The sequence below is a fragment of the Alosa pseudoharengus genome, unplaced genomic scaffold, assembly GCF_046254945.1.
Source record: "Alosa pseudoharengus isolate Yale_2024_CS ecotype anadromous, Long Island Sound unplaced genomic scaffold, YU_APseudo_1.1 YU_APseudo_1.1_scf_7, whole genome shotgun sequence".
Taxonomy (NCBI): Eukaryota; Metazoa; Chordata; class Actinopteri; order Clupeiformes; family Clupeidae; genus Alosa; species Alosa pseudoharengus.
Window position 1 is genome coordinate 8294650 of NW_027468859.1, and position 26967 is coordinate 8321616.

The following is a 26967-nucleotide window of genomic DNA, read 5'->3' on the forward strand; positions in this document are numbered from 1 at the left end:
TTTTAGGTGAAAACAACAGTAAAGATTCAGAATCTTTCAAAGTCATAAAGGAGTTACTACAATTACTAATACAATAGAGAATAAAAATGCAAATACAGTTTCACATGGTACTTTTTCTATGAAATTATTCACCAAACATGAAATATCTTTGGAAAGTGGTCTAGAAATCTACAATTTGTTGGAAGGCTTTGAATGCCAGGGAAGTAGCCTACAATGTGTCAGAAGGCTTTGAATGTCAAATTGTCAGAAAGGGTTGAATGTCTGAATGTCAGAGAGTCTTTATATTTTGAACACTCCTAGATAAAGCTTTATAGTTGTTGTCACTTGCTCCTGGTCACTGTGGCCAGGCCTCCCGTTGTTCAACGAGCCAAGCCAAGCGAGCGGAGTGGTCGGCACAAACAGCCCACGAAAAGAGAATTCATCGGGATGTCTCAAAAGAACAAATCCCAGACGGCGGCGTGTTCCTGAAAACACATGTCCAATCGGGTTTTCTGAAACCTCCTCATGTCTGGGGTCTAACCACCACGCCGTCTCATCCACAACTTAGACTCGGTTCCAGAACCAGTATTTTCAATGGCAGTGTCTAATGCTCAGAAAGAAAAAAAAAATACCCACCTATTCATCTGTGGTCATCTCGATCGCATGTCTAGACAGAAATTAGGGAAGTGGCTCTTCGTGCCTGTCAGTGCGGCTAACCTCTCGTGTGAGCACTATTAGCCAAACCAAAGAGAGCAGTCAGCACAAATGAACTGCCCCTGGTTTTACATGCCACCCAGGCAGATAAGGCTTTGAGAGGAGATAAGTGCAATCCTCAATATCAAATTGACCAGGGCAAAAGCGTAGCTTCTTCTTTCTACATCGACGTGGATGGATGGAGGCCTGTGGTGGATGATCTGAGGCTTTCTGACAGTCCGGTACGCCGGGAACCAACCGTGGGATTGTGTGGCGTGGCTGCAATGTCCTTTTCAGAGCCTCGTTCCGAAGTGATTCAGTGTTTACTGGCCTGTGCATGTAGACTGCATCAAGTGATTGTGGCAAGTGAGTGTGTGTGTTTGTGTGTGTGTATGTGTGTGTGTGTGTGTGTGTGTGTTTGCTTGTGAGTATATGTCAGTATTATTATTTGTTGTGCACATGGGCATTTGTGTGTATGTGTGTGTGTGCATGTGTGTCTGTGTCAGAATTATTGTTCCTATACAGTATTCACGTGGGCATGTTTGTGTGTGTGTGTGTGTGTGCATGTTTGTGTGTGTGTGTGTGTGTGTGTGTGTGTGTGTGTGTGCGTGTGTGCCTGTGTGCGTGTGCATGTGTGTCCGTGTGAGTGTTTAGATCTTCGTGACTTGTGGTGTGACGCTGTCGTCTGGTGTCACATCGAGGAGGGCCTCGCCGGAGGCCGTGACGAACACTCCAACTCTGACCTCTGAGAGTCCTTCGGGAGATTGGTGGATGGCTTACGACTGATATGGCTAAAACAGAGACTCTCCATGCACACAAAGCCAATTATACTCAATTCAATTTAGTTTGACCAAGGAATAAAATGAATCAAATCAGATCAAATGAATGTAAGCAACTTCATATGAGAATGACGCCAGCTTTTTTGATTCTGAATCAAAATGCTTCTGAAATTCTAGAATGAGAAACATCTGTGACCTATGGCTTAAAATGTTCTGTTATGGAAAGAGTTTTATACTTAGTTCAATATCATCATATTGAAACAAATGATTGAACAAATCTTGAAATGATTTCAAATTACAATGAAAACCACCGAAGGAACAATAAAGACAAAAGCACTAATAGGTGGTAATATGTTATTTTTTATTATTTGAAGTATATTTGAAGACATAAAACAGCTTTTAATTAAAGCATAATAAACCTCACAGAAAATATTGGCCAAATTACAGTAGCATCATTTTATGTGAGGAAGCATGTGTCTGAAGCATGAATCTGCTTCTGTTACAGCTGAGAACACAAAAGGTCATAGGTCATATATCTTGTCTCAGAGTTAGTCTCTTGTTTTTTTTCTCTCACAACCCCTCATGCACTTTGCTTATCCCTCCACATGGATGCATGTAGTGGGCATCTCTGTCATGCTTGACAACATCCATTGTGACACATTGTGAGCATTCCCAGCATGCACCTGGCAGCCATGCATGTTGCATACAGAGAGCAGCCATGCTGTGGTGGGTTCTTCTTCTCACAGACGCAGCATCCATGTTTTGAACAGTGATGTTATAGGAAGGGTCAAAGTATTGAAATGATGGCTTTATCCAAAGCGATTCAAAACTATGGTAACACTTTATAATAACTACACACAATTCATCATTTATTAAGCCTTTGTTACTTATTAGTTAATGGTTTGTTCATCATTAGTAATTTCTTATTTGTCATCAGTAAAGCATTTGTTCACACAGTTATAAATACAGTAGTTTGTTCATAGTAAATAAGCCTATATCTTAAATATGTTTATACATTATTGTTAATACTTAATAAATGATGCAATAATATGTTTTTGATTAAGTAATATTTCCATTATTTAACAGTTGTTACATACACATGCACTAATGATTAGTTAGGGTGAGGATACATATTTTATAAACCACTTCCTAATACTATAATTAATAATTAACTCAGGAGTTACAAATGGTTAGTTAATGATATTTTATGAGCTCATCTAAAGTGAGGACATTTTATGCCTTGCAACACATTTACAAATTAGTTATAAAGTTTACACTTGCATTTATTAATTTAGCCGACACTTTCACCCAAAGCGACTTACACATGTCAATGAAATTAAAGGGCAAGGCCACATTGGTGGACACCAGGGTTTGAACCCCCAACTTTATGGGTTACTGCATGTTAACCTGGCTCCCTATCCACTACACTACCTCTGCCCATTGGTATTACAACAGTCAATTCAAAAATATAATATAGATATGCGTGTTTACTATGAACAAACCATTTTTAACTGTGTGTAAACATGATTTACAGATGAGAATCAATGTAGGAATAATGCTTTACAAATGAAGAATACAGCATTTAAAAATAGTTTACAGATGTTTAATAACATGTGCGTAGTAGAAGAAAAAAGAAACTCTTGCATAGTTGTTGGGGTTTCTATCTGGGCCAATTGCTAGTGTAGTGGATAAGGAGCTGGACTAGCATGCAGTAGCCTTTCACCGGCTTTCACTGTTATGTCAATGGCCTTCAATTTAATTGACATGTGTACGTCGCTTGTCTGCTAAATGAATGAATGTGAATGTAATCTTTACAACTCATTTGAAAATGTGTTGCAAGGCATAGAAAGTCCACACTTTAGATAAGCTCACAAAATATCATTAACTAACCACTTGTAACCCCTGAGTTAATCATGAATTATAGTATTAGGAAGTGGTTTATAAAATATGTATCCTCACCCTAACTAATCATTAGTGCATGTGTATATTGCATAATTTATTAAGTATTAACAATAATTCATAAACATATTTTAGATATAGGCTTATTTACTATGAACAAACCATTTATAACTGTGTGTACAAATACTTTATTTATTAGAATTAACATAGGAACAATGCTTTACAAATGATGAACAAAGCATTTTGTAATAGTTTGCAACTGGTTTATAATAAGAAAATTATTTAATTATAAGTGGTTGTTTCATTACTTATTAAGTATAAATCATGTACTTACAAACATATTTTTGGATAGGCTTATTTACTATGAACAAACCATTTATAATTGTGTGAACAAATGCTTTACTAATGATAAATTATGTATGAACAAGAAATTACTAATGATGAACAAACCATTAACTAATAAGTAACAAAGGTTTTATAAATGATGAATTGTGTGTAGTTATTATAAAGTGTTACCAAAACGATTCTAAAATGGATAACAATAACAACTAGAAAAGCATTTCCTGAAGGAAATACAGTGCATGAAAATGCAAAAAATATGATGTAAAATATCATACAGAGTAAAAACAAACTATATTGGTTGCTAGGTAGATGAGGTTTAATATAGTTGGAGTGACTGAACAGTTAAATAGGTGGATAGTTTATATGGTTAAATGATTTGCTTAGTAGATAAGGTTTAATATAGTTGGAATGATAGAACGGTTAAATAGGTGGATAATACTTAACTTAGTTAACTTAGCTAATGTTTTCATTTTTAGTAGTTATGCTAACTAGCATGTTAGCAATGTTAACATGCTAACTATGTTAACCATGTTACTTAGCTAACTTAGCTAATAATTTTTAGTAGTTTTGCTAAAAATGCTAACTAGCATGCTAACATGTTAGCATGCTAACTATGTTAACCATGTGACTTAGCTAACTTAGCTAATCATTTTTAGCAGTTTTGCAAAAAATGCTAACTAGCATGCTAACATGTTAGCATGCTAACTATGCTAACCATGTGACTTAGCTAACTTAGCTAATCATTTTTAGCAGTTTTGCTAAAAATGCTAACTAGCATGCTAACATGCTAACTATGTTAACCATGCTAACTAGCTACAGTGGGTAGGAGTCATAGTTGATGACAAGTAACAGTTACAATGGCTGAACAGTTAAAAAGTTCAGTAGTTTAAAGGGTTAAATTGTTTAACAGTGAAATATTGTAGTGAGGACTTTTATTTTGAAACAGTTTTTGGCAGAGGAAGCAGTTGGACAGGATGTGTAGTCTTAATAGGGCCAGTTTGTATGCTTAAAGCCTGAGACTGGCAGTTGATGCAGCTGGCCCGAACACCTGCCATAGGATTCTAATTGCTTAACGGCAGTCTTAATAGAGCCATATTGTATTGCTTAAAGCCTGAGACAGAGTATATAGTTTAAAAGTTAAATGTAGATAGTGTAATGGATGTTGATAGACAGAAAGTTGAATGGATGTTGATAGGCAGATTGTTTAATGGACGTTTAATGGGTGGATGAGTGAATGGTTTGAAGAGGATGAATGGATAGAAAGTTGGAGGAAATGTGTCTTATATCCTTGTAGAATGGAGAGACAGAGAGAGTTGGTCTAGTTCAGTAGAAAGCAGTTGATACGGGTGCAATCAGTTGAACTGATTCTTTGATGGGGCCTAGATGAGCAGCTGGAAGATGATACCAGGTGCAAATCAAGTTAATTAGTCCATTGTGATGTCATCAGCCCATGTTAAGTCTATGGGGAAATTTTGAGCAGTTTTTAATTAATAGTTTAAAAAGTATAAAAGTTACAAAGATGAAAAATACAAAGCCCACATGTCATAAGTAAGACCTACGCAACGCAGTTTGAATGAAGTTTCTACGTTAAACGGTTGAAGCTGCATTAACTGCGTTAGAAGAAGAAAAATAATAAGAACTAGAAAAGCATTTCCTGAAGGAAATATAGTGCATGAAAATGCAAAAAATATGATGTAAAATATCATACAGAAAACAAAAACTATATTGGTTGCTAGGTAGATGAGGTTTAATATAGTTAGAATGACTGAACAGTTAAATAGGTGGATAGTTTAAAAGGTTAAATTATTTGCTAGGTAGATGAGGTTTAACAGTTGGAATGACTGAACTAGGTAGATGAGGTTTAATATAGCCTGGCCACAAATGCTAACTAACATGTTAACATGCTAACTATATTAAACATGTTACTTAGCTAACTTAGCTAATCATTTTTAGCAGTTTTGCTAAAAATGCTAGCTGTATGCTAACACGCTAGCATGCTAACTATGTTAACCACGTTACTTAGCTAACTTAGCTAATCATTTTTAGCAGTTTTGCTAAAATTGCTAACTAGCATGTTAACACGCTAGCATGTTAACTATGCTAACCATGTTACTTAGCTAACTTAGCTAATAATTTTTAGCAGTTTTGCTAAAAATGCTAACTAGCATGTTAACACGCTAGCATGCTAAATATGCTAACCATGTTACTTAGCTAACTTAGCTAATCATTTTTAGCAGTTTTGCTAAAAATGCTAACTAGCATGCTAACATGTTAGCATGCTAACTATGCTAACCATGTGACTTAGCTAACTTAGCTAATCATTTTTAGCAGTTTTGCAAAAAATGGTAACTAGCATGCTAACATGTTAGCATGCTAACTATGCTAACCATGTGACTTAGCTAACTTAGCTAATCATTTTTAGCAGTTTTGTAAAAAATGCTAACTAGCATGCTAACATGCTAGCATGCTAACTATGCTAACCATGTGACTTAGCTAACTTAGCTAATCATTTTTAGCAGTTTTGCTAAAAATGCTAACTAGCATGCTAACATGCTAGCATGCTAACTATGCTAACCATGCTAACTAGCTACAGTGGGTAGGAGTCATAGTTGATGACAAGTAACAGTTACAATGGCTGAACAGTTAAAAAGTTCAGTAGTTTAAAGGGTTAAATTGTTTAACAGTGAAATATTGTAGTGAGGACTTTTATTTTGAAACAGTTTCTGGCAGAGGAAGCAGTTGAACAGGATGTGTAGTCTTAATAGGGCCAGTTTGTATGCTTAAAGCCTGAGAATGGCAGTTGAAACAGGTGGCCCGAACACCTGCCACAGGATTCTAATTGCTTAACGGCTCTATTGTGATGTCATCAGCCCATGTTAAGTCTATGGGGAAATTTTGATTCGTTTTTAATTAATAGTTTAAAAAGTATAAAAGTTACAAAGATGAAAAATACAAAGCCCACATGTCATAAGTAAGACCTACGCAACGCAGTTTGAATGAAGTTTCTACGTTAAACGGTTGAAGCTGCATTAACTGCGTTAGAAGAAGAAGAAGAAGCCTAGGAAGAACAGTACAGTGCATTTTCATGCACTGTAATAAGAAGAAGCCTAGGAAGAACAGTAGAGTGCATTTTCATGCACTCTAATAACATTATCGTGAACAACAACAATGAAATAGATGTTTGGAGCAATTACACCTGTGTTTGTTATGTTAAGGAAATGACAACAATTGCTGTGATTTTGACAGGTTAATATGAGTACTAGGTGAAGGACTCTTTTTGGCGTTCTTTTCATGCTGTTTTTCTCTTGAAGGTGTTCTCGCCAACCCTGCAGATAAAAAATGACTGGACATTATTGTAAAAAAAAAAATCTCAAAATGGAGGGAAATGAACATGACATTTAAAGGATGCAAGGTCATGTCACGATATACACAACTTACCTTGTGGCCCCCCAGTTGTCTTCGTGGCTGTCCACACCTGCACGCATCAACCATAGTGTTTTGAGGGCTTCTTCCCCATTGTGGTTAAAATATTGTCCAACAACTGCATTACATGAGTCTGTGGAGACACACACGCACACATACACACACACACACACACACACACACACACACACACACACACACGCACACGCACATGCATGCACACACACACACAGAGACCAATACACACAAACAAGGACGCATACACACACTCACCTCACTCACACACACACACACACACACACACACACACACACAAAACACACAGGTCATCAGTGTATCAGAGGACACACCTCTGCATTCTAGAACGCGTTACCGTAAACAGGGAAAAATGTACTGGCCAGCTTTATCAACCCATACCTCCTCCAATCTCTCCCATGGACACGCAGAAGCTGAAACACGGACTGTCCGCCTTGGTGTGATTCACAAGTCCCTTTAGGGGCACTGAAGCTTCCCTTGGTGTGCCCACTGCTATCTTATACCAGCCGGTCAGATGTCCCTTCTCTGGCTCCGCAATGTCCATTTCTGTGCAATCTCCATTGGTCCAGAGTCCAACCAAGCTCTTAGTGGAGGGAACAACAACATAGATGTTTTTCCCCCCAAACATGACATGTCTCAGTAAAATGCTTTACATTACAGTACAGTAAGTGTCCATGTTATAAGGATATTTTTATTTTAAAACTTAATCCATGTTTGTCATCTGATAATGTAGTCTAATACTGCTGTAGCAATGTTAATTTGATTAATTATGACTTATTTTAACTTAAATTTATATTGATATATTGTGTATTTATTATACTTAATTAGTTGTCACTATTACCTTTGCCATCTTTTGCCTAATCTGGGTATGTTGTGTTCTATAACAAAGCATAACAAGCATACAATGCATGAAAAGAATAGAAAAGAACAAGATTATAGAAACAGATCTAGTGAACAACAACAAACAAGCTAGAATATAGAGTTCTTACGTGTAAAATGCCCCTCTTGGTCTTAAAGATCCTAATTCTGTTTCTAGCATGTGAGATGTGGGCCTCCTTTTATGTACTTTGAACAGCTCTGGAAAAAAACACAATTTCCCCTTCCTTTTTTTTCTGCGGGTAAAGTGGTTGCTGTAAAGTGACACGTACTGTATCTGTACTGCAGCACCATGTTGCAATTACACTTGATGTGTTACTCAAAAGGCCTGGCTTGATCTGGTCTTGACTTCACTGTAGGTAGCACAGATCTGAGGTAGTCTAGGAATTCAGTATTGTGAATAAAACTCGGTCACTCACAAACCTCACTGGATTGTAATGACAGATGAGCCTGCCTGATGGCCTTCTCTTTAAAACCTGCAGAACATCTCAACAGGAGCACCATCCATCCATGCTCCTCATCTCCCACTTCCTCTTCTTAATCACGATGCCCAAGCCAGTTTTACCCAAACTGGAGAGGAGGTTTCAATTCACTTTTTTTGCTATTCATTTTTAGGAAGTTGTATTTTGCTGGTTGCTTGAGACATTGCTAGACTATATTACAGGGACACCAAAACCATGACTGGTCATGTTTTAAGGAAGCTGTCTCGCCACTAGATACACAATCGCTGTCCCCTGCTGAAACAGCATCTTCGATTCTCTCAAACCTCTGCCTCTTAATGTGTTTTATAATCTGACTTATGTATTATGTAAATAAAGTTAACTTACCTTACCTTACCTTAGTAGTCCAATTTCTGACATCCATAGCTCCTGCACTGATAAAAGGCTATTTTAAACTGCAGTAAGGTGACTAAGGGTATTTTCTTCTGTAGAATTCAAATATGTAGCCTATTTCTTCTCTCAAAGCGGCACATACTATCAAATGAGCATGACTAGGTTTATCCAAGGTAAAGGTTACATTTATTTGTGTGTGTATGCGATTTTGTGTGAAAAGGGTCCAAGCAGACCAAGACATGTCTAGAGGGCGCTTGACTTAAACGGAAATTGGCATGACACCACGGTATGGCAACCCCTGCGATGCGGGTCGTCTCCTTGCGCCCCCTCCCTCTGTGTGTGTGTCCACGAGAGAAGATGGGGCAGTGGAGGGTGGGGGTGTGGTCAGGGGTAGGTCATCAGACAGTGTGGTCTGGAGAGGAGATGTCATAGACAATGTCTAACTTTGGCTGTCAGTCCATGTGCCGGGGTGCATGATGTCATTGCCGTTGGCAGGGTGGCTGGGTCGGGAGAGTAATGGGTCCAGACAGGCTGCAGTGTGGCCTCCCTGACACCAGGGGGCAGAGTGAATGCCATTATATCCCTGAGCCAGATGGTGCTGTTTTTGTTTATGGCTTTGATCCATTGTCACTTCAGGCCATCAGAGTATCCAGTCATCATTGTGTGTTGTGTATGTCATTTGAGACTTTCTGGAATGCAACTGTGTGTGTGTGTGTGTGTGTGTGTGTGTGTGTGTGCAATTGCACTCCATTGATGCTTTTAAAGACAGAAGTCCATTATGTGCCATGTGTTATGAGAAGTTAAGAGTAAAGGCCCCAGGGATGAGTGAGTGTATCTGAGCACTATGTATTTGGGGGTGGTGGGGGATGAGTGAGTGTATCTGAGCACGGTGTATTTGGGGGTGGTGGGGGATGTGTATGACAGCTGAGCAGAAAGTCCACACACAGGACCAAGTGATGCTGAACGTGTCTGCAGGTGCACTCTGAAAAGACAGATAGAGAGAGAGAGGGGGGGGAAGAGAGATGTGGAGGAGAGAGAGAGAGATGTGGATGGGAGCGAGGAAAGAAAAGAGGCAGATGTGTAGAGAGGAAGACAGGAGAGGTGGAAAGAGAAAGACGATGGGAGAGCTGAAGAGAGAAAGAAGATTAGGGAGAGGTGGAATGGGGACAAGAGTGGGCAGAGAATGGATCTGTTAGGTCAGATTTTTCACTTTTGAAATTTACTTCAACCTAGTGGCTTTGAGGCTTGTCACTTTGAATCACCTATAAAAAACCTGAGCTTCGACTGCACTGTCTAGAGTTATAGCCAAGTGTCATTTCGGGGATCATCTTTATTGTTCAACCCTTGAAAATGACTACGTGTCAATTGGGTTTGTTAGGTTAGATTGGGGGCTCAAGCTGGTCTCCCCAGCTGAGCTGTGCTGTCTGGGTGTTGTGACCTGTCCGAAGACCTTAAAGTCATTGGCTGAGGCGCTGTCTTTCGAGGGGGGACAGACCAGACACTGTGGTCCCTCTCAGTCTGCTTTGTGCATGAAAAGGGCTGAGGACTGGTGCTAGTCTGGCCTCTGCTGGTCATAATCAGGCATTGCAGGAACAGAGGACCAAAATGACAACAGTGGAATGTCTGCTTAGCCCTTGTTCAAAAATATGTATTGGCTGTTGCAACTGAAAGCATAACATGTAAGTGTGTGTGTGTGTGTGTGTGTGTGTGTGTGTGTGTGTGTGTGTGTGTGTAAGGCTGTGCCAATACCTGTGGACTTGTTCCTTTAAAGTTTAAACTAATGTGACCTTGTTGGTTGGTTGACAGAGAGAAAGAGAGAGAGGAAGAGAGAGAGAGAAAGTATGTGTGTGTACATTGCAATATTACACTGCATATTTGGATCTGTGAGTTTGTGATGATGTCTTCCATCCATTTAATCCCTTCCCTTTTTGGTGTGATGTCTTCCCTCCGACAGCGTCTGACCTTTCGTCAGGTACAGCTGTGGCCCAGACATCCCAGAGTGCTACAGGGGCCGCCATCCTGGGGTGACCGTCTGCCAAACCAGGACACGAGCAGCACTCAGTCTAGCATCACACTCTTGAAGTTAAAAAGATCATCTTGAGTTCAAAAGTTTATGCAAAGTAATGTGGAACCTTGCATAGGCTTGCATAGATAGAAATAGAGGGAGAGCAGATAGCTAACAAACGCTCAGAGAAAGTCCTGTTGGCAAATTTGAGGAAAAGTCGGTAAAGGGGCTATTTCACACAATTTGAGGGTGCTGAATTAAAATATTTTGTTTACCAAGCTCAATTTTGAGTTTTAAGCTTGCTAATTAGCATAATTAGCATAATTCATATACTTTTTGGTTTTGCCATCAGATATCATAATTGCAAAAAATAAGGCATTAATATACTCTTTATGTATCAGATATGTAGGACAGGACAGGAATTACCCCAATGACCCTCAAGTAGCAAATGAAAATTAAAATATAAATTGAAATAATAGCTAAAATTCAGTATGACGTTTAGAAGCAAAATAGATTCCTTGATAATAAATTGATAGAATAGTAGGTGACTGCTCATTTTTCTGTAGAAAGTACTTTGTCACTATGAACAGTTGTCAGTCTTTACAGAGGATTTACACTGTATTTTTTTTACTGTAAAGGTGACTGTGCTTGCCTAGTTAAAACATCTCACTGGTGCAGTGGTGCTCTTTCCTATCATTCAAATTCCAGCCATGCAAAAAAATATCCTTTATAGTGCAACAAAAAGAAACATTCTCCAGTGCATCATTACTGCATATGATGCTGAAAGGGAAGTGGACCTAGGACAAATCCTCAGCTATGAACTGATTAACGTCCCTGTACTGTAGCTATTGCAGATAGCGATGGTTATTTGTGAAGTGGAAATAAGTCTATCCTCACTCAAGTGCTGTCTAGCAATGTGGAATGTCCAGTAGTGATCACTGCAAAAACTGCTCATTCAACACTGGTAATAGATGCTCAAGATCTATATGTCTTTAGGACACCCATCTGACTGCAGCACATTTAAGAATTATGCAGGAAAGTTTGTAAGAAACTTTTGTATTGTTATTTGGTATTTGTTATGTGGTAGCAAATGATGTTGACTATCAAAGAAATAGACCTAATGTAGAAATGCACACAGATATTGCAACAGATACGCTCAGGCCAATTCAAACTTTTCTCATCTGTTGTTCCTTGTTGGTGGAACACACTGCCAGGTCCAGGGACATCCCTCTCCATTTTCAAAAAACTCCTGAAGACCCAGTTCTTTAGAGAACATCTCCTCTCATAGCACCACTTACAACAAGTCTTGCTGATCCTAGCACTTACCACCCGTCTTGAACTGACACTCAACTGTTTAAAAACAGCACTCACTGATGCACTTATTTTTACTGTTCTCTACCGTTTTTAAATTGTCCTAAAATTGTTGAAAGAATTGCTTTAAAACTTAACTGTTACCATGTTGTTAGTCGCTTTGGTTAAAAATGTGTCAGCCAAATGTAATGTAATGTAATGTAATAATGGAGTAGGCCTATCTGATTAAGACCCAACGAGTGGTTGAAACATACTCATTAAATATGGGAGCAAAGAAGACTATCTTCACTTTTTTCCCTTTGCAACTGTCAAAGAAATCCCATAAACACAGGAAGGCCTAGGGTATCCTACATCAGATGGCCTAAAGATTAGGCTCTTCTGCATAGCATTAAGCGATTGGCATGCAGTAATTTGAACACTGACCTTGATCTAGCCTACTTTGGCTAATTAAAGTTAATTTATTGCCAAAACATCACACAATATAAATGAGCTATAACAAACAATAAAGGACTTAATCACACACAAACTACTATTTTACCGACTACAAAAATATTTATGTAGGAAGTTTAGAAGTTTAAAACCCAGAATTGACCAAAAGTGCATTAAATTCAACACAAATGACTCAATACACTTGGAGGAGGCCTGTGTCCTTTCTTTTTCCAGATATTTTAGGATTTGGATATCGTTTCAGTATCGAGTATCAAGATATTTATGGCAGGTATTGTATCGAAGTCATACAACACTATGACAGAGCCACTCTGTTTTCTATATGTCGAGGATCGGAGGCTCTACCACCAACAAGTGATGCTGCTCAATGGCATATTAGAAGAGCTCTAGTATGGAAGCAAGCACACATACCAAATCCAGTGTTACTAGAAGTAAAATGTTTTTTACTTGTTGGTTGTTGCTGACGGTAGATGCAGTTCTGCATTAGGCTTATTCCCGCTATCTAAGTTCATATGTACTGTAGGATATATTCTGAGTTGAAGGTTATCTGTGCAAATTTGTTATTGTGATGAAATGCATTAAACACCACAAGTGACTCACTATGTTAGCAATAAAAATATGGTTGTGTTTTGATTAGAATTTCCGAGTTTATTACATGATAACTGCATCATGTTCCCATTAAATACGTTAATAAACTATAGTATGGCTTCTTTAATGCTCAAACATGTATTTAGAGAACACTTTTATTTGGTTTTAGTAATTACTTTTGAAATCAACCCAATTTAGGGCAAAAATAATCACTATTTTATGTTAAAATGCTGATTATGCAGCTTAGAACTCAGAATTGAGCTTGGTAAACAAAATATTCAGAATCAGCACCCTCAAATTAGGTAAGAAGGGTGGTTTACCAACTTTTCCTCAAATTTGCTGTCAGAAGTTCTCTTCTGTGAAGCTGCTCTCCCTCTAAAAGTCCTATGCTGTCATCTATATTAAGCCATTTGCTGTTATCCCCAAACAAAGAGGTTTGTAATATTGAGGTTTGACAACCAAATAAGGAAGGACAATATCCTATTCCTTAGTGTAATAGCCTTGTCACTTATCTGATTCTAACAGCTGTTGTTTGTAGAAAATGTCATGACCCATATAATTACAGACTCAGATGTCACATTGTTTAGAACTGTTTATGAATCATTGTTGTTGGTACAGTAGTTCTAGGAGTATTTATTACAAGCTTGTGACATGCTACCTGCACTGATGTGAATAAACAGATATGAGGATTCCAAAAATTGAGGATTCCATGCAACCCCAAATCAGAAGAAGTTGGGACGTTGTGTAAAATGCAAATAAAAACAGAATGTGATAATATACAAGTCTCAACATTTTTTACCCAAATTTTGATTGGTCTAACCACAGGAACTTTTTCCATGTTACCTAAGTCCATTTTAAATAAGCACAGGCTCAAATAAGACGGTGGTATTTTCTAATGTCTCCATACAATTTTGGCTGTTGCATGGTTTAAAGTTTTTGAATTGAGTATCAAACTGTGCACATAGACAATGGTTCAGAGGTTTTCCTGAGCCCATACAATGATTTTCTGTACAGAAACAGGTCTGGATTTGATGCAGTATGTTTTTCAGCTCTATCCCCTGTTTGCAAAGATTTCTCTGGATTCTCTGAATGTTTCAATTATATTATGTCCTGTAGATGATGAACTCCCCAAATACTTCACAATTCCATTTTAAGAAGCATTACAATTATATTGTTTCATCATTTGTGCACACAGGTTTACACAGAGTGATGAATACCCCTCTTTACTGACCTCTCTGGGAGGCTCTTTTTCATACCCAATCATGTAGCCAGTACCCTAATTTGTTGCGAAACATTCCTCCTTTTGTTTTTTTTATCATTACACAACTTTTCCAGCATTTTGTTTCCCCCGTCCCAACTTTTGAGACATGTTGCTGGCATCAAATTCAAAATTAACATATTTTTTCCATGAAATAGTCAAATTTGTCATTTTCAACATTTGATATTGTCTCTGTCCTTGTTGCAACTAAATATGAATTTACAAGATCTGCAGATTATTACAGTACATTCTGTTTTTATTCGCATTGTACACAACTTTTTCTGATTTTAGGTTGTAGAACTGTTTACATGAATCAATGTAGTTGGTAGTTCTAAAAGTATTTATTACAAGCTTGTTACCTGCATTCTACCTGGTCCTGCACTGATAAGAGTAAACCGAGGATTCCAACATTATACAAGACACAAGACCGTAAACAGAGCATACTAACCAAGGGCATCTTGCTTAATGAGTGGGGGGCTTTGGCATCTCTAATGGGCTAACTGATGAGCTCATGGTCTAATCATTCTGCCCCACCCCCTTTTGTCTGCTCTTGGCCCACTTTCTGTGTAGTCAAGCTGCAATTCTCCAATGTTAGCAGTAGGTGGAGCTGTTTGCTCACTACGTCCTATCAGAGTGACATCATTCTTTTACGGTTAATGATGCTTATTTTGGCTTCTTTACCTATGGGCTTAAACTCAACCGTGGTAGTCAAATGTACTGTTATTGCAACTTTTGCTTTTGTGTCGTTGTCACACGCTATACTAGTCTATTTTATAACATATCCAGTGGTATGTCCAGGAACACAAATCATAGGAAGTCAGAGGCTGCATGCTCAGTGGCCAATAGACTACAGTGGCATTTGGATTTTGTTTTCTAGACCGATTGCCAATATGAGTTACTGGTGGTGTGATACATACTGTGTAGCCTACATCGCTGTGGCACTACCACAGGGTAGATATCACATTTCACCTGACAGAAAAATCACTTCAGTCAATAGTTATTGATGAAATGACACACCATACGTCATCCAGAGGGTTACATTAAAAAGTAATAAGACATAAGACAAGTAGACCTACTTAGCTTATAAAATAAAATGTTCCTGGCCAACCTAACAGTATCTTTTTATTTGATTTGTCAGGTTATTATCCAGTTGTCCACTTCTAATTACATTCAATGTACTGTATTTTATGCAACAACCTGTCCTTCTTGACTTTGTCTATGAGATGGAGAGTGGCCCAGTGTTTTGAGTCCTTTCTGGCCGGTCTCCCAACGAGTGGCGCAGCGTCCGCGTCTTGGCCACCTGTTCCTGACGCGCAGGCGTGCTGTGTCTGCTCAGGTAGACTGATGGAGTGCAGCGTATGGTGTTTGAGGCGCATGAGGACGCTCATCAATTCAGTTTACAGTTTAATCAGCAGGGAAAGGATGGGTTTTGCTGTTTAGTTGATGCATTTCTCAGATCAGAATTGAACATCCACATCATAGTCACTTGTGCTCAAATGGCAACTTCATACCCCTTTTCAGTGGATTACTCTTGTCTGTCAGCAATATCACACCTGAATTAAATCTATGGTCATTCCATACTTGGAATATTGTGCATGCCAAAGGTAAGAAATGTGATGAACACACACACACACACACACACATACGGAGTAGGCCTAAGTGAAAGGATGAAGTGTAAAGAGTGAGGCAACAAACCTGATGTACATTTAAGAACATTTATTTTCGCATTCATTAATGGTTACATCTTAAGTGCAAATAGTTAAGAGTCCATGGCTAAGAAGAAAAACAAAGAAAAAAGAAAAAACTACACTGAAACAGAGTACAAAGTTGGACAGGTTCAACAAGCTGGCCGTTACTCGCTAGAGCTTCCTCCCGTCTCTCTTTCTCGCAGTTTTGTTTTTTTAAAAGAAGTGGTCTTTGATGACGGTACCTAAAAACATGAGTCGGTGTAGTTTCTTAAAGAGTTATACAAAAGAACAAACGCTATACGAGTTTACCATACCTAATCCAAACATTGCTATATATAGTCGCTTTTTTTGTGCCAGACAACACAACGAAAAAAAAAAAAAAGGTCCAAGAGTCAAGCTGTGTATTCATATGTTTACAGGTATATCGATAGAAGAGAAGCCCCACCCGTTGCCCCGGCAACAATAAGCTTTTTCAATTTCATGATTTATTTTTTTATTTTTTATTTTTTTTGTTTGAAGAAGAAGAGACTATCACAGGAGAGCACTAAAGCTGGAGAGATCCTTCACACACTACTAAGAAACGCCTTCAGCACAGCTGGGACTGGAGCGGAAGAAAGGAGGTAAAGAAGGATGAAAAAAGAACAGAAAGAAAGGTATTTTTTTCTTTTGTTCAGACTCTTGACTTCATGCACTTAATAAAGCGACACAAAAAAAACACATCTAGTTCTGTTTTTTTTTTTTTGTTGTTGAAATTTCATTTTACATGGTTTAACATTGTTAATGTTTTTTTTTTTCAAAGTACTTTTTTCTGACTAGATCTTAGTGCTTGACATGAGCAACAGAGGGCGCTGTTTTGACACTATCGTTATGACGGACAGCAGGGGTGGGGACTTCTCTTTTACAGCGTGGCTTCAGCTTCTAAACACCACAGTGCACACGAAATAAGACTATGTTCCAGTGACCATGTGGTGCATGGTGTGTTTATATCTGCGCATGTATGTATGAGTGTAGGTATGCACGTCTGTGTGTGTGTGCGTGTGTGTGTGCGTGTGTGTGTATATGCATTGTGTATATATCTGTCTGTGTGAGCGTGCGTTTGTTTGTGTACGGGAGCCCTCCGGTCATTCAGCCTTCTCCTGAATGGGGAGGGCGTGAGCGACAGGGGGCACCTGACCTCTCCAGCGGGCTTTAGAGGCCTACTCGGCCTTTCGCTTGGCCCCTGGGATCTTCTCCTGAATCCTGCAGGTACAAATCAAGGTACTCAGGTGAAGTGGTTTGTAAAACATACTATTAAACTATCATACTGCTACTATACTGATATATACTGATCCACTAACTTCCCAACTACTGCAAGAGAGAATCAAAGACCATGGAATGAATATGTCATGAACTATGAGTCAAGGCTACTTACTTCCCAACTACAGAGTTGACCTGAGTCCTTATTAGGCCCAGGTACTGGTCAATCTGTGCCTATAGGGAAAAAAGACGGTAGTGTTAGTGAACAAGAGGTAAAAATTGAGCCCCAGGCTGATGCGTCTTCATTTTTCTATACCAGTGCATGTTGATGTGGTACTTACCTGGTATTTCTCATAAACCACAGGCATGGAAAACATGGACACCACAGCTGGAGAGAGAGAGAGGGAGAGAGAGAGAGAGAATGAATGAATACACTGGAGAATAACAACAGTCCTTTTCCTGACTCTTGTATTTGTTCTTCCTTCAGCTGCTCACATAAAAAAGGTAATAGGTCTCTCACTGTGTGTACACTGTCTTTCTGAGAGAAGCTGATGAGCTTAAACATCTACTAAGCCCCATTCAGACAGACACTGAAAACCATTCATTGAGTATTTATTTAGTGTGTACAGTAGGTGCTCAGACTGAATGCTTCCTACACGTTTATGCTAAAAAAAAACATCAATTAATCCTTTTGCAACCAACAAAGAAACAATAAATTCCCTCCATTCCCCATCCCCATCAGCAGACCCAGGAGGAGGTCTGAGAACTTACCCATGATGAGCAGGGTGAGTCCGTTGAAGAGGGCTCCCACGTAAGTCAACAGCCACATCAGAACAGCAAACTGAATGAGGCACAAAACAAACAAAAAAAAAAAAACGACTAACAGTCAGTGCTTTGCAGAGTGGAAAACTTGAAAGGTGTACCGTCATTTCTCAACTATTAGCTGCGGTTTATACACTGATTTCGCAAAATGTCTTCAGCTATAAGGTTAATACAAGGGGGCAGTTAATATGGTATTAATATGGTTTTGGTTTTTTAACATGCATAAAACACTGTCCTGTAGCTTATACACAATGCGGCTAATACACAGTAAATTACTGTAAACATCTCTATCGCACTGCATGTGATGGGAGTGAATGTGGGCAGTGTTTTGGGGAACAGAACACAAAGTAGACATTTCAAGCAGTAACAACACCTACAGTATAATCCCAGTCTCAGCTGTTGGCTTTTGGACAAGTGTATTTAAGACACTTTTGCAGTAGATTTCACCAAATTGTAAATTTCAGGAAATTGGTTCAAACACACCAACCTCTACAACCTCATTTCTTTGTGCCCTTATCAAGGGCTTGTGCTTTGTCGTTGATTGGATTATGATCGCTGATCGGACAGACGATCACAGTAACGAAGAGGAATGACTGAAGAATCTGTTGGTATTTGTTGTTAGAAAACCCATCATGAGTGTGGAGGGGGATGGACCTGGGACGCCAGACTCCACTGTTGAGCCTTCTGTTGGTGTTGTGGGCCTAATGGACCTTACAGTATGCACGAAAGGCTCTTCAGGTAGCTCATTTGTTTCCAGTGGAGCCAGGTGTGATTGAACCTGCCGCTATTGTTGATGCAATTAGTGTCTACACAGACCGTTGGTTGTTGCACCTCGTAAATCACCACGTTACAATGTAAAAAGATTTATGCGTCAAAATTGTTATTATTGGGCAAACAATATTTTCATTGTTGGAGTGAACATATAAGGAGCAGAATATAACAGAAGATGCCATTACAACACAGCTGACTCTCCACCGGAAACAAATGAGCTACCTGAAGAGCCTTTTGTGCATAAGGTCCATTCAATAATACACAGATGAAGGAAGGTTCCTGCTTGATAAGCCCAGTGAAATGCTCTAGAAGGCTGCTCTGTTGGTGATGCTGTTTTTTGTGCATGAATGTTGCCTTGTTGTTTTTTTTTTTTTTTGTTGCTTTGGTTGTTGCAACTGAAAGCGCATCTGGACATTCATGGATCTTGGGTACAACACGCGTCACACTCGCAACTGCTGCCAGCCAGCTGTGCATTGTTATTGAATCCTGCATCATGTTGTGTCATGTTAAATAGGCTTAGACGCTTAGGCCCTACCTATAGCACAAGGCATTTAATACCTGACCTGTACATAACTGAAAAAGAAGTTATAATCTGTCTGAGCTTGTTGTCTTATCATCTGCTTTCCTTTGTATGTAGTATGTTTAACATAGGCCTAATACTGTAATTAAGCGCTGCGACCAAAGTGGAAGTATTGGTAAAGGATATCGCCACGGCTGTATCAAGTACAAGGCAGATGTAGGCAGATGTACATTGACATCTCGCATTTCATATGAGTTCTGTAAAGTCCCACTTTGGAATGACCCTGAGGTAGATTTGCTAAAACGTGTGCAAATTTTTTAAAGGTTTAAAATGACCAAGCCAAGAAAATGAAAAGGCTTTTTAACTATTTTTGAAACGAAGAGCGTCTGGGAGTCTGACTGAGCTCTGACGTAACTTTAGTGAGTCCACCAGGTCCTGTACGAGGAAGAGTCTGACATCTTCTATTTCATATGAGTTGAGCAGAAGTTCTGACTGAGCTCTGACGCACCTTTAGTGAATCAACCAGGTCCTGTACGAGGAAGAGCCTGCGCAGCTCCTTCATCATGCTGTTGAGGTAGTACTGCACGTTCTCAGCATACCTCTGCATCTGGTCCTGGGACAGGGAGATCTCCATGTCCAGATATGACCTGCAGCAACCACGCCAAACACACACACACAAACAATATTAGGAAGCTTTGTTATCTTTGGAGTTGCTACTATAGAGTCGATATCATGCAAGACAAAATATCCAAGTGGTGGTGGTTGCTTTGTGTTCTTTAACTTTTTTTAAAATATATATTTTTGTCACAGGTTTTCTATCATACAAGTAAATACCACAGTTATATAACATCTGCTAAGACACAACCTATGACATAACTATGAGTCATGACAACCTTTAATAAGCTTCTACACCTCGGCTTGATTAAAAAATGTAACTGTTTGCTGCACCTCACATTTGCATGCAAACACACACACACACACACACACACACACACACACACACACACACACACACACACTCACTTGAAGGGGTGTCCCTCGTCTGTCTTCTGCACGGCCTGCAGCACGGACTTGTAGACGCGGAAGCTGATGGTGGCGGAGAGGGCGGCGAGGGCCAGGTAGGCCACCACGCTGACCACGCTGAACTGCGTCAGGCTGAAGAGCAGCAGCAGCACGCTGCCAAACAGCAGCCCCGACTGCTTCAGGTCCCGCCAGTACAGCAACTCCATCGCTGCACAGAGGGAGAAAGGGAGAGAGAGGGAAGCATTAGATGAGTAGGTGGGTGGGTGGGTGGGTGGATAGATAGATAGAGGTAGAAAGTGATACATAGATAGATAGATAGATAGATAGATTGATTGATTTAGCATTGATGGCATGTAAATGGGAACTTGGTTCCCAAGTTTCTTTGTTCTATTTGTTTAGGATTTTTCCAGACTGTTCCTCATATATCTGGCTCAGTCACATGCACTCTTGAGGAACAGTAGACAGGCAGACAGACAGACAGGCAGACAGACAGAGAGACAGACAGACAGGTAGATGGAATAAATGGGAGTGTAGTTTGAATCGGCCGTGAACTGGTTCATGACAACCATACAGACCGATTTAAAGCCAGGTCAGAGTTATAGCAATATCTATACTTGCCAACAATCTAGATTCTTCTCTGATCCCTAGATCACATCCTTTGTTATCTCATTCTCTCTCTGTCTCTCTCTCTCTCCGTCTGGTTTTGTTGTCACTCATCACATTTCCTCAGGATGGCCGGAACAGATCTCTCTAGGGGAGACGGTGGTGGTCATGGTAACAGCCTGGCATCGACTGTGATCTGGCAGCATCGATGCCCGCTCCTGTCCTCTGAGGTGTGGCGAGCTGTCGCGGAATGTGCCGGTGCCAATCCCCAAATCTACCAAACCCCACCACGCCCGTTAGACTAAACCTACCAACACACTCACCAAAGATTACAGGATGACACTGTTTTTGTGCTAACATATCAATTGTTTCAGATATAATGCAGATAAATGATAAAACAACCCCTATAGCTAGCAATACACAATCACTATATAGAGCCAATAGCACAAACTACTGTTGAAATATCTCACATTTTCATCATAGTTCTTCTCCTTTTGTGTAGATTCTGGTCAAAACCCTTTAAAAAATAAATAAATACATAATAGGCTAATAAAAGCCTGATGTAAACAAGGCTGTCCAAGAACCCAGTGCTGTGTCACCTGCTCCTCTCGCACACGCTCAGTAGGTGCCTCTTTGTTTTGTTCTTTTGAGGCGCGGCCGAGGCCACACATTATGCAATGGGGAAGAGGAGTGGGAGGAGGAAGAGGAAGAGGAAAAGGAAGGCAATGCTGGTCTGTCGACAGCCAGCCTGCACATCCATTATTCATACCGCCAGCATATGAGCTTATTTATGCCATCCAATGACCGCAGATGAACCTCATAACACACACACACACACACACACACACACACAGAAACAAACATGTGCATTATAAAATCCTCCTCTTTCGCTAGCAAACGCTACAAAACACATCTGTGGAGAGAGAGGCGGAGAGGTGAGGCATGCAGCCCTCTTCCATCGAATGGTGCCTGGTCACCACGGAAACAGAAAGGAAGGTGCAGTAGCAGCAGCAGCAGCAGAGCGAGCAAGCGAGCGATGGGCCCTGATGCAGTTGCCATGGTGACCGCTCGCTCTAGATTTTTCCTCTCTCTCTCTCTCTCGCCAGCTCCGTTTGCACAGGAGCTCCCACTGACTGCCAGACGGAGTAACGAGGTGCTGACGAACTGGAGGGGAGGGGGTGGGGGACATTGCCCTGCTTAGCCAAAACTAATGCTCCCTTGCACCTAGCATCGTCCTATCCTCTATAAAACATAGCATGGAGGTCTTGCTTAATAAATGCTATCTCTGAAATTCTGACTGACAAATGCACAAAGAAAAACAATGTTGTGTGTCTGATTTACATGCACATCTAAAAAGCAGGGCTTAAAAGCTTCCCGTTGGGAGGCAATGACTGAATTGCAAAAGGTGATGCCGAAATCCAAATAAATCCATTTCAAAACCAAAACCCCACCTGCCTGTCCCCCTGAAATGGAGAGGAAAGCAAGAAATCAGTGCCTCACAGCACTTTACTTTCACTTTGATGACCGCAACATCACAATGTAATTTACCAACATACTAGTGGTTGGAGATGCAAATAACCCACAGTTTCCTTGCTGATGACAGGAGCCTGTGAGTGTGTCCATCATAACATCTGTCATATTAGACACTAGATGATTTCCTTACACTGCAGTCACTCCAGTTAGCATGCAGTCAGGATTAGCTTAGCGATGGAGGAATGAAGCAATTTAACGAATGGGGAGAGCGGGGGAGTGCGAGGCTTACAGTCTGACAGACAGGAACTGACTGACCTGAGCGAGCGAGAGAGAGAGTGAGAGAGAGAGAGAGAGAGAGATGGGGGGGGGGGGAGGTTGGGATGTGGTCATGGAGAGATTAACTGACAAACTGAGGCAGTGACCAAACACAAATCTGCCTGTGATGAATCTGAGCAAAGACTTTGGGACTGGGAAAACTCATTTAAATATCTGTATCTGTTTCGAACAGACATGTCTTCAAAGAAATTACAAGATACTAATGATAACAGTCGATCTCGCTCATTGGTGTACCTCACCTGTGATAACAGCAGCGCTAAGCTAGCCGTGAGGTGTGTGTGACTCTGACGTGACACGTGATGGACCGGAAGAAAGTCGCACGGTGATAGACAGATGTGTTGACATTACGATGATGGCCAGTGTTGTTGCTCTGGCTCTGAGTAATCTCTGGGCCCGCAGGGCCACACACACAAAGACATAAGTATGACATCACACGTCATGAAGAAAGGGATTGGTCACGGCGGGATGGGGGGATGCTGGGAACTGGCTGTCATGAGAGTGCACTGGGGTGGATGAGCTCATAGGTGCGTCACTGACACCCGGCTTGACCAATAGGAAGCTGATTGCTCTTTTAATCTCTGAGGACATTGAGGGTACTGAGCACGTGCTCAGGGCTGTGTGCACCAATGGCAGAAGATAAGATGCACACTAGGAATGCCACCCCATTTCTAACAGAAAATGAACACATCACAATGAGTCTCAGCTAAAACCTCCCTTACAACTACACTGTAATCCTTTCAGAAAGTGTTTGTTTAGGCAAAACCACCCAAAGATATCTCAAAAGCTGTCTACACCCAGTACTTCAAAAAGTAACTGCTTCGCATTGGACAAAAGTTTCTGTTAAGTACCATAACCATAACCACAAAATATATCCAGTACCTCAAAAGCTACTTAAACAGGTTCTACCAACACCCAGTACTTCAAAAGCTATATCTACATGTATCTAGCACCTAAGCAGGTTCTACCAACATCTAGTACTTCAAAAGCTATTTCTATCTAGCACCTAAACAGGTTTTACCAACATCCAGTACTTCAAAAGCTATATCTATCTAGCACCTAAACAGGTTCTAACAACATCCAGTACTTCAAACGCTATAGGCTATCTATCTAGCACCTAAACAGGTTCTACTAACATCCAGTACTTCAAAAGCTATATCTATCTAGCACCTAAACAGGTTCTAACAACATCCAGTACTTCAAAAGCTATAGGCTATCTATCTAGCACCTAAACAGGTTCTACCAACATCCAGTACTTTAAAAGCTATATCTATCTACCACCTAAACAGGTTCTAGCAACATCCAGTACTTCAAAAGCTATAGGCTATCTCTGTAGCACCTAAACAGGTTCTACTAACATCCAGTACTTGCTAAAGCTATGTCTATTTCCAATGCCTCAACAAGTTACTACACATTCAGTGCCTGAAAGCTACTTTATATCAAAGGCTCCAAGTCATAATTCAGTGTTGTAGAGTAGACTATCACAGAGGCGGTGTTTTTCTCCTCTAAATGGGTGAGCTATCTTCACCAGCATCCGCAGCAATATGAAAGTGGCCCGGGGCACGCGCGCCAACCAGTTTGAGGCACCCTCCCCACACCAATTCTGGGTTAGACGTTCCCTACGGAGATCTGCTTTTATCTCAATCAGGTTTCAGTCACAGACAACTCCTCGCTCCCTCCAGTACATGGGAAACCAGGCGGTCTCGTGGAAAGTCTTCCCAGTGAGAGAAGCCATGCGGGTGGTGTAGGTGGGGAGAGATCAGGGGTGTGGTAGTGGGCATGATGGTGGTTTGGACTGACGGCCTCGGTATCGGGTCAGTTAACAGTTGTGAGCCAGCGTGTGGTGATGGGGAGTTGTGATCTTTTCCCTGGCTGCTGCGCTATGATGCCCTTTGATGCAGGCTGGACTCGGGTGGCTTGATCCAGTTTTGATGCAATGAGAACACCTTCTTCACTCTCCTCTCTGACCTAATATTGTATACTTTAGCAAGATGCCAAGTGATTCTGCTAAAGCTAACAGCCAGGATAATAAGGTGATAGGAAAGTGGACTTGAACATATCATCACGAGATTATACTTATTACCTTGTTAGACAGGTTGCCTGTTTATGGATAACCTAATTCAATAAATTCAGGAGATTTTCATTTCAGGATTCTAATTCCTGAGTTGAATGGAAATTTTCACATTAACCACATTAAACCATGTAGAATTCAGGATGCACAATATAGAAAGCTGCAATCTCCTTTGGAACTGAAGAAATGAGAAAATAACAATAATCTATCCAGTGGTATAAATCATCTGAAACGCAAGATCTAGATCCCTTATAAAAAAGGAAATCAAACTCAGCATCCATTCTGGCTCTCGACAGCTTGCAAGTAGGGTACATAGTAAGTAGTGATGGAGCCAAGATGGCCGCTCCCTTTGGCCACCACACCACCGAGTTCCACATGCCATGGCCAGAATCAGATAGTGCTGACATCACAGTTACCTCTGGGTGTCTTAATGCTGAGGTGTGTCTTGCACTAAAGCACATGACTAGAGCAACTGCTTCAAAGGCCTGACAGAACTAGTGATGAACATTTGCTATAAAGCACATTACCATCTGCCTGAAGTTCTCCACCATTTTGCGAGCAAAGGTACAGAGAGCTGAATGCTTTTATCCAACATCTATGTTTTCTCATACCTCTGCATAGCATTGGTTCTCAGAAATGGTGGCACAGGACTTTCACAAGTAAAGCCTGTGGGAACAGATTTACTTTGTGTGATCATATGACCATCATCATGTTCATCATGTAATCTGGCTGAACAACACAATAACAAGATGAAACAAATCTTCAGAATAAATGTAAAAAGAAACAGTCAAACCAAGACCAAAATACCTGCATATCAACTTGTGACCACAACAAAACTACAGTACACAAAAATGATACATAGTGAATATAACTACTCCAGCTTCAGAAATGAAATTACAAACTCATAACAAATAAAAAAAAAACACACACACAAATGTCATACATGCAATATGTAAACAAAACTACTTCCTTTTCTAAACCAGACCTTTCACACAATAACTGTTTACTGAATCTGACATATAGTGCTGGCAGCATGTTAAAAAATGGTCAATTCATTGACACATTTATTCAGCCATCTTCTGATTATGAATGGACAAAAGTGACCACAGCTACCGCATCCTCCTGTTGGAACATTCTAGGGTCCCCATAATGAGTCACTGTGCAGACCGGACACAAGCGCAGGGAGAGACATGGCTTCCTGCCCTATGAGATTATGCTTGCAGGTAGAACAGATTCCTGGCAGACTCGTAAACAGACACACTATCATACACAGCCCTGAATGTGTCAGACATGCGGGCACACGTACACACACACACAGCCCTCCTTGTCGCGCCCTTTACACTAATAAACGCACCCATATCACACAGACCCACACTTAAATTCGCACACAAACACACACACACACAACTAGAACAAAGAAACAGGAGTAGCACAAGTGCTGCTGGTAGCAGCAGCAGCCCACACAGCTGAGCACCAACACACACACACACACACACACACACACACACACACAGACGCAGACACACGCCCAGACACACGGGCAGTGGAGCACAACCACGCCCCGTCACCATGACCACCACACGGCCCTTTTCTCTCTCTCCATCTCACTCCATCTAAATCTCTCTCTCTCACTTACATTTCTCTCCTCCGATCGCCATGGCAATAAATAAAATGACAGCCAGGCCAGACACAAAGAGGGAGAGGCGCTGAGCCGTGGAGGACGCTAGCAAGCTAGCGGCGCAACATCACTGATACACACAAACACACACACAATCCTGGCTTGCGTCGCTATCTCATTTTTTTTTTCTGCATTGTCATTGCGTTTTTCCTTGCAAATTTCCAGGCCTAGTTCTGCGGCATCTGATGCTCTCTTTGAGGGGATGGAAGGATGGAAAGGGGGATGACGAGAGAGATAGAGAGGCTGGAGGAGAGGATGGAAAGGGCGGGTCTGGGACCTG

General features: G+C 40.6%; 2 protein-coding genes across 3 annotated transcripts in view; both read right to left on the reverse strand.

The window, feature by feature from the left end:
• Positions 1–6581: 6581 nt before the first annotated feature.
• On the reverse strand, positions 6582–8213 carry avd (avidin). The gene is made up of 5 exons (XM_076272246.1): positions 8141–8213; positions 7993–8029; positions 7533–7734; positions 7131–7248; positions 6582–7018 (listed from the first exon to the last, which is right to left on the reverse strand). The coding sequence occupies exons 1-5, from the start codon at positions 8188–8190 to the stop codon at positions 6982–6984; spliced, it is 444 nt and encodes a 147-aa protein (XP_076128361.1). The 5' UTR covers positions 8191–8213; the 3' UTR covers positions 6582–6981.
• Positions 8214–16176: 7963 nt separating this feature from the next.
• rtn1b (reticulon 1b) overlaps positions 16177–26967 on the reverse strand; it is a 54806-nt gene continuing 44015 nt past the window's right edge. For both annotated transcript variants that reach the window (XM_076272139.1, XM_076272140.1), the window contains 6 exons: positions 20530–20737; positions 20015–20153; positions 18165–18234; positions 17735–17781; positions 17569–17627; positions 16177–17396 (listed from right to left, as the gene is read on the reverse strand). In XM_076272139.1, coding sequence (XP_076128254.1) covers positions 17354–17396; positions 17569–17627; positions 17735–17781; positions 18165–18234; positions 20015–20153; positions 20530–20737 — 566 coding nt within the window. In that variant the 3' untranslated portion in view covers positions 16177–17353. The remainder of the gene's footprint in view (positions 17397–17568; positions 17628–17734; positions 17782–18164; positions 18235–20014; positions 20154–20529; positions 20738–26967) is intronic.